Raw genomic sequence first — 13,012 nt, forward strand, 5'->3', positions numbered from 1 at the left:
AGCCTCAAAACATTTCTCCACTTCTACCTTAGTAGCACCTTCTGTGGGACCATAGGTGCAAATAAGTCTCATTATCCAGTTCCCCATTCTGATATTTGTCCACATCACTCTACTTAATATTGCCTGCCATTCAAGAAGATTAGCTTTGTATTTAGTGTTGAATATACTATGACTACTCCTTCTTTTCCTTGATTGTTATTGCCTGAATATAACATTTTGTATTTATTGCTCGGAAAGATCTCACCAGTTTTTGCCATTTTTGTTTCAGTCACCTCTGTTATGTCAATCTGGTACTTATCCAATTCCTCAGCAGCTAGCTCCATTTCTTTGCCATTCGTGTTTCTTATGTTGATAGTACCAATCTTGAACTCTGGTAATGTTGAGTTGAGGTGTGCTTTAGGATTTGTTCCAGTAGTTGACTTTTTTGCTGTTCGCCCTGGTTCCCTGGCAAAAACAATAGGGGGTGGGGCTTGTTTAACTGGGCAACGTCCCAGCCAGCATGAAATTCTTTCATGTTGTACCATCATTTTATATTGTGGTTTAAGCCAATAAAAATACAATTTGGTCAGCTAAATCCCAAATTGCCAGTCCATCCTCGTTCATTCAGTATCCAGATAGATACCTAATAGGGTTCACCATAAGAAGGTGAGGATTGAACATTAGGTCAAAAGCCCTGGTTGGTTCTCCACATTCCTTTAAAGGCTATGTGGAGGTCTCCTCTCAGATAAAGATATATATCTTTATCTTTTTCTTATATAAGTTACTTAAAGATTATTATAGGATTTGTACGAGGAAATATTGTTTCAGTACATGACTGATGGAAGAACTATGGATCATTTCTGGAAATTGAGAAAGAGTGGAGAACTAGACTTTTTTTTTTTTGCTTCTAATGGGTTACTAGAGTTAGTCGTGAGTGCTTTCTCAGTGAATGAGTTCAAAGTGAACTATAATGAGCATTGTGTGAATCAGTGGCTGCTGGTGACAATAGAAACAGGTGGGGCCAGGGGCCAAAAACAGCTTCATTTTTTATATTTATATAGTGGGTTCTATTATTGATTTATAGTTATTTCTATTACAATAATGTTTAGTCAGAATCTACTGATGCATTGAGCTATTAATTTTTTAAAATTGTTAGGACGTAACATATATGGGCTCAACGTATTAATAACACGAAAACTTGAAAGATTTGCAGTTGTGGACATAGCTCAACAGACTATAGCAAAAAAAAAGCTCAACAGACTAGAGCAGTGAAATCCAAAGATGCCGGTTCGACTCCAGCTGGCCACCCTGCAAAATGTTTTCATTTTTCAAGTGTTAAAACAAAAAAGTTATTATTTCTATTATTATTTATTTTATAAATCAATGTCAAAACTTCTGAGATTCCGAGAAACGTTTTTCCAATAAACTATTGATTTTGTTCATAGTTAAAATGTATTGTTTATGGACGTAATAAAAATTTAAACTTTAAAATAAATTATTACAAAAAGCGACAACAATAAAACAGATCAACAACGAGAATAAATAATAAGATAATTAAAGAATCGTCCGCTATTTACGTACAAACACAGTGACTGGGCCAGACCGAACTGGCCCCAAGATAAGCGTTGCGCCTGGTAAACAAACACGATCGCTAGTGCACTTGCCTCACACATGCCCTGTGTTCTGCACATAAAATAGGGCCAGCCGTGGCTGACCCCAGAGATCATACTAAGTCGCATTATACAATATTGCCACAAAATACTACAGTAATTTTTTTATTAAACAATAAAACGTATTGGAAATAGATAAAAAAATAATTATAAGAAACATATTTTTTAAAACTACAATTGCTGGGCTAGTTATAGAAATATAGGTGGGGGGCCCATCCCCTATAGACGAGCCGCCCCTGGTGTGAATGTTTGTTAGTGCTTAGTGGAATGTTTAAGGTCTACCTCAGTGAGTCTACAGACTCCATGAGGATGCCTGTGTAATAATAATGTTACAAAAATGTGTACATTAAAATTATTCTGTTTAAGAATAATCATTTATTATTTTTATTTGGATTAATTTTGCTAAATAGTTGCTTAGCAAAATTATGTAACTTTATTTAAAAATGGAAGAACAGAAATTGCTTGCAAAGGCATTTTGGAACTTGGTGGTGAATGTTTCAACCAAGGACAGGTGAATTTTTTTTTTTTTTTTTTTTTTGCACCACATGCCTCGGCAATCAGTAGTTCCACTCTGTGATTTTATATGGTTATCACATGTGCTGTTATTGCTCCTAGGCATTTTCACTTCACAAAGTAATATTACATACAGTTGATCAGGGCAAAATATTCCCAAATTGAGTTGTTGCAAAAGTGGCATCCTATGATAGTGCCATGTCAAAAGTCACTGATCTCTTCAGTGACTTTTGACATGACAATAGCCCATTTGACTATTAATATTAATATATGTCTATGAAGATTGCAAGTCCCGTGCTTCCTTTTATACTGTATAAGCATGACCGTGATGTATATAGCCATATCCACTGCTATAAAGGGTTGCCCAGATATTTTTTGATCAGATTGTGTAGATTTTAAAGTGGTAGTGAGCTGACATTTCTTGGTAACCTTTGCAACACATTTTTGAGCTGCCTTATGCAATACAATGTAATGCATCTACATATGCAGTGGGAATTCTTCTGCAAATTTCTTCTTGATATGGAGGACTTAGAAAGAGAGCTTGTCAATAATTTGAGTTATTTCAGATTAGTGCTAATGTATACACCTGATATCTGAAATAGTTAGCTGTTGTTCCAGTATGTAGTTGTAATCTGTTGGATTCAAAATTTTCATTTTTTTCTTATACAGGGATGATATTTTTTCTGACACAAAATGAGATACTTGTTAATTAATATTTAATTAATTAAATGATTTTATCTTTTACTGTGGTTACATTTCTTCAAATTATGGATGGTCCACAAATTTTTCTACATTATTTGTTATAATTATGAATATAACATAGTTTGTTTATATTACTAAGTTTTCTATAAAAGGAATGCAAGTTTATGGAAATTTCTTTGTGAAATATGAAATTTTGCTCATTTACAGGCCTTATTGGTTGAACTTCTTGGAAAAGAAAATTTTGAAAGTTATATAGGCAAAATACTTCAGCTCAAGTTATGTCAAAATTGTCTGTAAATATTCTGAATCACTTTTTTGATTGTTAAATTTATGAACATCTGTACATATTCAGTTTTTTAAAAGCTGTCGATAGATTTTTATTATAAAAACTTTAATTTATATACTGTAATATACTGTACATGAATATTTTTCTTAAATTATTTATTATGAAAATCTTGAAATAGTTTTTGTTTGAAATATCTGTTGTGCAGTATGAATTGCATGACAATTTAAAATATTTTAAACTGGATAACAAGTGATGAGAATTTTAACATTTTTGTATTTAGCATTTTATATAATATTTCATAGATCAGTTTATTATGTAAAGAACTCTTCCTCTGAATGTATATAAAATATATTTTTATATGAAGGAATGGTAATATTTTAGTTCAGCAGTTAACAGATTTCTAATAAAAATCAGTTGAACAGACAAGCACTGCCAGTAGTCATTTCATAATCTGAACTTATGAATATATTATAGAAGTTAACTTTTACTCTTCAGTGTTACCAATGGAGAGTATCTTTTAGAATTTCAAGATAACATGATAAATTAAAGATAACCTGTGTGTGGCGTGGGACATACTAACACTGTTATACTTGACCCACTCCCAAGAAACAGTAATTCATTTGAATGGGTGTAATGTTCCTATCATAATTCTTTCATTTGGCTCTAAGTACAAAAGTCATGACTGAATATCAGTACCAATTAAAAAAAAAAAAAACAGAAAATTTTGAATTGGCAAATGATTTGATTATGAAAGGCTACTGCAGACATTTGGGAACTGGATAACTATCACCAACAGCCCATTCATACATATCCCTCTCTTCACCAGCAGCAAAACTATATCACTTCACTGGTCTGAACACACACATTCTCTCTCTCTCTCTCATTTCAGTTATCTCAGCCTAGCTAAATAAAAAAAGGCCACCTATAACTTTTTATGGCGAGAGAGAGAGAGGAAAATTGAAAGGAAAAAGAGTAGCAACTCACTTTTAGAAATGTACTGATATAACACTGAATTATAACCACTAATATCATGCTGTGCTACTTTAACAGCCTTTACACAATGTGGCATTCAGATGTTTACACATGCACTAGATGTTTGATTATGTCATTTGAATCTATAACCATGACGTCTACAAGGAATTTCATAGTTTATGAAGGATGTAATGTCTAAGTATGTTTCAAAGCATCCTGCAAGTATTTGATTGAGACCTGGTGAATTCACCCTTCATTCAGGAAAGGTGATGTCCATGTGATTAGGATGCAAAATTAGGATTCCTCTGCTGACAAGCTGCAGAGGAATCCTAATTCTGACACGAAACATACCATAACATACCTCTACCAGCTTTAAATGGTAGAAACCATGCACCAGGGAGTTTACTGATTTGTGCTATCTGCACTTGATGTGTATCCATTTATTTGCATAATGCAACAGTAATTGAAGCTCTCATACCTTCCATTGCCCTATTTATTTTGTGACAGCTGTTATATTCTTGGTTTAATCCTTTATCCAAGTGTAAGCAAACAAAGTTTGCACATGAAGTAACTTCATGTATCCAAGTGAAGTAACTTGGATACATGAACTTGGATACTTACACTTGGATAAAGTATTAAACCAAGAATATAATTTCTTGGCATCTTTAATTTATCGTATAACAGTGGAAAAACTTTCAACACGGAATTGTACTATATGGTAGCAAAGCCAGCAAAGGTTGGTCGATTGGTAGAACCTCTGCTACTAATGGCTCACGAAAAAAGTTAAGCAAATTTGAGCGTGGTTAGTAGTTGGAAGGGGATCAATTGTTCGATGCTGTTGGCACACTCTCCCTCGATGAGTCTTTGGACTCCCTGGAGGTGTCACATAATAATAATAATAATAATAGCTTAATTAGATTTGAAAAAGTTAAAAAGCATAGTTCTCATTTTAATTTTTTATATATTAATTCATTAAAAGAGAGTTGCCTTTAGCAATAGTATTGAATTATTGTAAAAAATTAGAAATTTTATTAATGAATAATAATAAATCAGATATTGACATGATAGAATTTCACAGAGTTAAAAATATTTCAAACAATCATTTCATGAGGAACTGAACCAATAGGAAGCATTAAAATTAATATTAAATCAAAATTTAGCAGAAATATATCTGTATTTATAATTCTGTGAATATTATTAACCATTCCAGTAAGTATTGCTAGCTAAAAACAAGTTTTTCAAAACTTAACTTCATAATTATATCACTTGGAGGGTAGTCAGCCAACAAGGACTAATGTTAGAAAGTGTTATATACATGGGACTATAAGGCTGGTGTTACGAAAAACTCAGGAGACAGCTTGCAGAAATATCATGGAATGAGGATAGATAGAAAGTATATCAGTGCTGCTTGGTACCCACTCAAGAACTATCTGCTGGAGGCAATATCAAAATGGATCCCAAAGGTCAAGTGGTTAATTAGAGCAAGTGCAAAATGTGAATGAAGAAGAGGCATGCAATCTTGGAAGAAGAAGGTATTATTGAAGTAGTACAAAATGAGTAGTAACAACCAATTGCATGAGGAGTACAAAGAGCAGGTGAAGAAGGTGACTTGCTTGTTAAGGGTAGCAAAAGTGCAGTATGAACAGCAGTTAGCTAATGAGGCTAACAAAATCCTAGGGAGTTTTTCAATATGTGGCTAGTATAAGAAAGAGTGATTATGGAAGGATGATATTGATAGGTGAAAAGAATACAATGCTACCTGTTGCACAGGATATAGTTTGAAGTATTTAATGAGCAATTCATAAAGATATTTCATTCTTGTGAATGTGACATCATGCAGAACTTGAATGCAGTAGGATAGGAGGAGGAACTGTTAATAAGTGATTAGGAGGTATATAAAGAATTGAATAAACTTGGTGTTAATAAGTCTGTAAGACTTAATGGCATTTGTTTTTGTCTTTTGAAATGTTCTGGAGAGTTAGATTTGACATGCTTTTTTAACATGAGTCTTGCATCGTATCAAGTGTTCCAAAGGAGTGAAAAGAAGGTAAAATCGTTTTACTTCATGAGGGCAGGTGATAAGACTAATTCTTACCTCGAATTGCATGCCAATCTGGGTGTCTGGAGTTGTGGTTAAAGTGCCAGAGATGTTAGTTATGACCAAGATTCAGAACTGGGTTAACAACAACAAAATACTCATGGTCAGCATGGGTTTGCTAAAGGAAGATAGTGTTTTAGAAATCTGCTTGCTTATTGTAACAGGGTGACTAATGCATTGGATAAGGGCATACACGGTGGTAGATTTAGATTTTGCAAAGTCCTTTGATAGACTGCCACATGACAAGCTGGTAAATAAATTGGAACAGATGAGGTTAGATAGTACATTAGTGCACTGGATTGGTGATTGGCTGTCTGATAGGTATTAGCAAGCTGTCTGTGAAGGACTCATATTGCAGAAGAAGAAGAATGTCACCAGTGGTATGTCCCAAGGGTCTATTTTGGAACCATTGCTGTTTAACTTGTATGTTAATGATATTGAGATAGGTCTGAATAGTGATATGCAGTTGTTTGCAGATGATGCAAAGCCGGGGAGACCTATGAGTAGTAGAGTAGATGCTGTGGCTTTGCAAGAGGACTTGAATGCACTGGCTGAATGGGCAAGTGAGTGGGATTATCAGTGTATTGTTGCAAAGTGTAACATTTTAAAAGTTGAGAAGCAAAGATGGGATCTAGAGTATACAATTGGTGGAAATATCTTGGAGATGGTAGAGGAAATAAGAGATCCAGGTATTAATGTGGACGAGGACCTAAAATTTTGGGGAATATTGCTAAAATTGTGAGGGCAGCACAGAGGATTATGGGAATCATGCAGAAGACACTGATATATAGAAGTAAGGATCCTATTACTGTGCACAGATTTGGTCACCTGGTTTTTAAAAAGTGCAGAAGTATTCGAAACCGTCCAGAGACATTTGACTAAGGTGGTTTCTGGTCTCTGGAATGTTGAGTATGAAGACAGATTGAGAAAATATAATTTGCAGAAACTGGTGGATAAGAGGAGGGTGGATATGCTTGAAACATATAAGTTGCTAAAGAGTTATTACCATATTAATGCAGTAGAAGATTTACATAAAATGGGGGAAGACAGGTGGAGAGCAAGAGATCATCACTGGAAATTGTATAAGGAGCAGATTTTTTTGCATGGGGGGAATGGTGAGTGACTGGAATGCATTACCTAAGAATGTAGTGAGTGCAGAGACAATGAATATATTTAAGGCAAGGTATAAGCTGTATGCATGACAGTGGGACCTCCTGCAATGAGTCTTTTTGACTCCATGGAGAATTGATGATGACAATTGTAATAATAATTATAATAATAAATCATATAAAGTCAGCAATGGCTGAACAAAGATTAAGGTTGGCTGAGGTTAGCATACCCACTCTCCAATCAATGGGCATAGATGTTTGTGATTATCTCTATCTCTAGGTGGGAGATGAATTTCATCACCTGCTGTGTGACCACCACCCTGCTTATTGGAGACCTGATATGGCTTGAAAAAGTTCCATGTTTGGTCTCTAAAGCAGAGTTTCCAGACTATGTAAAAAATAAATTATAAATGCAAAACAGTATACAATTGTTACAAAATATGAGAAAAGAATCCATAGCTGACCCACAGTATGAAATGGACTATAGATTTGTAAATAACCTTTCGTGTGTGGAAATAATTTTATTTTAAAAAGCAACGATTTCAGGTAAGAATGAAATTGCACAAAATTTAGATTTAGAAAGAACCTGTTGCTGATTTTGAATTAAAAAAAGGCCAGAAAAGTGAACATTTCATTATTCTATTATGTTTTTATTTTCCTTAATTATTAAAAATTTATTGTGTCCATCTTCTTACCATAAAACTTTCAGATCATGTTTTTAAATGTTAAAATAAATTGTATTGCAAACATAAAAACACCTTTTAACTAAAACTTTTTTTAAACACATTTTCTTGAATTTAGAGGGTCTTGTTTGTTTTATGTGTTTTGGTTTAAATGGCTCAAGCATAGATGAGATCATACTGTGCCAATACAAAAGTAATAACTAAAGGACATAAACAGGTAAAAATCAGTATATAAAAACAAATATACAAAGGGATATAAATAAAAACTTTAAAAAGATTCATAAAAGTTTATTAAAAACAGATGTTAAAAGCTTATATATACACGAAATTCAACTAATATGTGTGTAATTTATATAAGATTGTAAAAATTTAAAAAGAGATGTGACCTGTGATGAATCTGATAAAATCTGCTTTGAGTATATATATGGCTCACACAGATCGTGGTGACTAAATGTTGATGAAACAAGAGCAGTGAGTTAAATTATGAATGACAGTTAGTCTGGTGCCACACAACTCATGCATAGGTATCTCATCATGCCTCAGTAAAAAGAACTGTGTAAAATGACTATGACCATGGAGAGCAAAGCAAAAACAGCTTCTTTTTACAGTCCCTGTGTAGACTTAGAGTGCCACAATTTGATTTCATTCTTGATTTGATGGAGCTTATTATTGGTGTTCTCTATTCCATGATGACCACCAATGAGATTAAAGTTTGTCAATGATATACCAGTAATAGCATAGGGTAGATGGTAGAAGCTTGCAAAAAAATCTGACCTAGTTACGGCCTCATTTCTCCTAATCCTGATGCAGCTTGAAATCCAAAAGATGCATACATATATCCAAGCTATGTTTGCTGTAAGATGTACATGTGTGCACACACATACGGATCAAAAAAGAGAACCTTCCTAGTATCTGCACCCACAAAATTTTTGCTTTCACAGTCAACAATTTTTGAACATACCCTAAAACTGAATTATATGATAAATCATACCTGTTATTTATTTTATTAAAAATTATTAGTGTCTGGAGTTTAGACAGTATAGTCACACGATCTTGTGCAAATAGTAATGGATGTTTGTAGCTACGTGGATTAACCAAATTTAATTTAGTGCTCACAATTGGGTATGCCTTGATGAGAAATGGGCAACATTAATATATGAAATATTACATTTCTGATTTTATTGTGTGAAACTCCAAAAATGTCACTGTTGAAATGAAAATGGAAAGGAACTGCAAATTCGTTTAACTTTGAGCAGAGGTGTAGGAATGGTGGGGCAGTTGCCAAGGGCACTGGTGTCAGAAGGGCACCAGTAATATATTCTAACACCAAAAAAAAGCACATAGCTACAAATTTGCCAAGGGTGCCAGTAACCTGACCATGTCACTGACTTTGAGTGGTAGGACAAATGTGATCATTTGTTTATAAACTGCATGTATACGAGTATGTAGTATTTGAGTAGCTGAAACAGTAAGCATTTAGGTAAGTAAGATTGCTCTTATAGAAATATTTAGCATCCCACACGATTAGCCTAATGACTATGCACTTCGCAACCATATGCCTGGGGAAGGAGTGTCCTAGGTTTGATTCCCATCGACAACATGAGGAGCTTAAGGATCTTCCTCAGCCATAGCCAAGTTAGCCGGTCTTGGGCGTGGACAGCAGCCCCCCCCCCCCTTCATTTCTCTAGTCAAGAAAGCAGATGATTTGCACTTTGGATGTAAAGTGGTAGATGAGGTGGTTAAAGGATACACATTTGTCTGTGCAGTTTGCTATCCTACTTGTATTGTGAAAGTTAGAAACCATGTAGGAGATTGTTAATTTATTAGAATACTGTATCAATACTCTACTCACACTTGCTTGAGAACATTTCAATTTCTTAGCTATAAACTGTTGAGTTTGGCCTTCTTTGTGTAGAGACACCATATGAAACTTCTTAGCTTCCGATATGTCACTCGTTTGACCCATGTTTAGTAAATGAATTAACTGCCACGCACAAATGATTCCTCACACATGATCTAGTCCCACAGCTGAAATATATGCTATTTCTATGCTCTCCTAAACATTTTTGGAAAAATTTGGAATATTCTAATATTTTGAACCATGTTAAAAATTATTCTAATGTTGTGAATGTTTTCAAATAACAGTTTCCTATAATTTATATTACATTTTTAGTTTACATGGTTATATAATCTACAAAGCACATAGATTTAGATGATGCTAATTCATATTTGGTAATAATTATTTTTTATGCAGTAAATTAGAATTGCAAACCATTCAACACATTTCTTTGATTATTCTAATTTTTTGATTCAGAAGTGTATTGTTACTTCAAAGCCCTTTACATCAGTATCTCTAAACACTCATTTTGAATTAACCTTTTAATATTTTCCTAATTTGAAGTCCAACAAATACCTGTTCCTTCAGTTTTTAAACTTTCTCATGAGACTTAGTTTAATGCTGTTATTGGTATTTGAGATCATAGGCAAAACAACACAGCTATGATGCCAGTGGTATTATGTTTGTTAGTTGCACATATTCTTCTGGCTGGTTTGCCTGACAAAAAAAAAACCTCACAACCTTCATATGAAACTGGCAAAATTTAATATGCAGTGGTGTCAAAATACTTTCTTGAGATCAACATGAGTATTTTATGTTATCTGTGACAGACCTTTTTTGAAAGGCCATATTTTCTTGACATATTGCTCCATTGTTATTACCCTGATGCCCCTTCAACACAAAAAACACCAATACTTTGTAAATCCTAGTTGCATTCTAGGCATTAATTAAATTACTTTTAAATTGCCACAGCTATTCAACTGATAACTCTTATATTAAATTACTTTTAAATCACCACAGATATTCTACTGGTAAGGCTTATACCTCATTACTTCCATTAACTACAACATATGTAGAAGTAGGGAGATACTTGTTCCAATGTATAAGGCTTTGATTAGGCCACACTTGGACTATTGTGCCCAGATTTGGTCACCGGGTTTTCAGAAGGATGAAGAGATGTTGGAAAGGGTCCAAAGGCGACTGATTAAGGTAGTTTCTGACCTCTGGAATGTTGAATATGAGGAAAGATTGAAAAGATGTAATTTGCAGAGTCTCGTGGAGAGAAGGAAGAGGGGAGATATGATAGAGACCTACAAGTTGGTAAGGGGTTGTTATAGGATCAATGGTGGAGAAGTTCTACAGAGAATAGTGGGAGATCAGGGGAGAACCAGAGGTCATCCCTGGAAATGTATACCACGGGTGAGAAGGTTAAATAAGGTAGGTGTGAGATGGATGAATAAAGAGATTAAGCATGCAATACAGAAAAAAAAGGCATTGTGGAGACAGCATAAGAGAAGTGGAAATAACCAATTTCATGAGGTCTACAAAGACCAGGCAAGGAGGGTGACTTGGTTGGTGAGAGTAGCTAAAGAGAGGTATGAACAGCAGTTAGCTAATGAAGCCAAAAAGAATCCTAGGGAGTTCTTTCGATATGTAGCCAGCAAAAGAAAGAATGATTATGGAAGGATGACATTGATTGGAGGAAATGGTATAAAGACAGCTGTTGCAGAATGTGTTGTGGAGATACTTAATGAGCAATTCATAAAGATCTTTCAATCTTGTGAATGTGACTTCATGGAGAGATTAAGAGCAGTTGATGATGGGGAGGAGAGACTGACTGTAAGTGAGCAAGAGGTGTTTGGGGAGTTGAGTAAACTAGATGTAAATAAGGCTGTGGGACTTGATAATATATCACCACGTATTCTGAAGGAATGTGCCAGAGAGTTGACACCTGCCTTGACATATTTTTTTAATACGAGTCTTCCACTTGGTCAAGTTCCTAAAGAGTGGAAGGAGGGCAAGATTGTGCCACTTCATAAAGGAGGTGATCGAACTCGAGCATCAAACTATAGGCCTATCTGTGTGTCAGGTGTTGTGGTTAAGTTGTTGGAGAAGCTTGTGAGAACTAGGATCCAGAGTTGGGTTGACAACAATGGTATAATCTTTGATGGACAGCATGGATTTGCTAAAGGGAGGTCATGTTTTAGTAATCTACTTACTTATTACAATAAAGTGACTGCTTCCTTGGACAGAGGAGGAGGATACACAGTAATATACTTGGATTTCGCAAAGGCTTTTGATAGAGTACCTCATGATAAGTTGACAGTCAAACTAGAGCAGATGGGGTTGGATATTAGATTAGTGCATTGGATTGGAGACTGGCTATCTGATAGGTATCAACAAGTTGTGTATGGGGGTGCAATATCCAGGAAAAGGAAAGTCACTAGTGGAGTGCCTCAGGGGTCTGTTTTAGGGCCATTACTATTTAACTTATATATTAATGATATTGGTGAAGATTTGGATGGAGATATTCAGTTGTTTGCAGATGATGCAAAGTTGGGACGAACCATAAAGAGTAGTGAAGATGTTGTGGCCTTGCAAGAAGACTTGAATAAATTGAGTGATTGGGCAAGCAAATGGGGATGTGAGTTCAATGTTGCAAAATGTAAAGTTTTAAAATTTGGAAAACAAAGATGGGATGCAGAATTTATGCTTGGTGAGAATATATTGTTGGAAGTAGAGGAAATAAGAGATCTGGGGGTGATAGTGGATAAGGATCTAAAATTTAGGGGACACATCGCCAAAATTGTGAAGACAACACAAAGACTTCTGGGAATGATGCGGAGGACACTGACATGTAGAAGTAGGGAGATACTTGTTCCAATGTATAAGGCTTTGATTAAGCCACACTTGGACTATTGTGCCCAGATTTGGTCACCGGGTTTTCAGAAGGATGAAGAGATGTTGGAAAGGGTCCAAAGGCGACTGACTAAGGTAGTTTCTGACCTCTGGAATGTTGAGTATGAGGAAAGATTGAAAAGATGTAATTTGCAGAGTCTCGTGGAGAGAAGGAAGAGGGGAGATATGATAGACACCTACAAGTTGGTAAGGGGTTGTTATAGGATCAATGGTGGAGAAGTTCTACAGAGAATAGTGGGAGATC

General features: G+C 35.0%; 1 protein-coding gene across 4 annotated transcripts in view; it reads left to right on the forward strand.

Annotated features, from left to right (window-relative positions):
• The window catches only part of LOC150109260 (uncharacterized), a 251,177-nt gene extending 247,904 nt beyond the window's left edge, over nucleotides 1-3,273 (forward strand). For all 4 annotated transcript variants that reach the window (XM_090406776.1, XM_090406802.1, XM_090406794.1 and 1 more), the window contains one exon: nucleotides 3,072-3,273. In XM_090406776.1, the coding sequence (XP_090262902.1) occupies nucleotides 3,072-3,161 (90 nt within the window). In that variant the 3' untranslated portion in view covers nucleotides 3,162-3,273. The remainder of the gene's footprint in view (nucleotides 1-3,071) is intronic.
• The last annotated feature ends 9,739 nt before the right edge of the window (nucleotides 3,274-13,012 follow it).

This window comes from Typopeltis vanoorti, chromosome 2, assembly GCF_054136105.1.
Source record: "Typopeltis vanoorti isolate ZY-2024b chromosome 2, IOZ_Tvanoo_1.0, whole genome shotgun sequence".
NCBI classification, from domain to species: domain Eukaryota; kingdom Metazoa; phylum Arthropoda; class Arachnida; order Uropygi; family Thelyphonidae; genus Typopeltis; species Typopeltis vanoorti.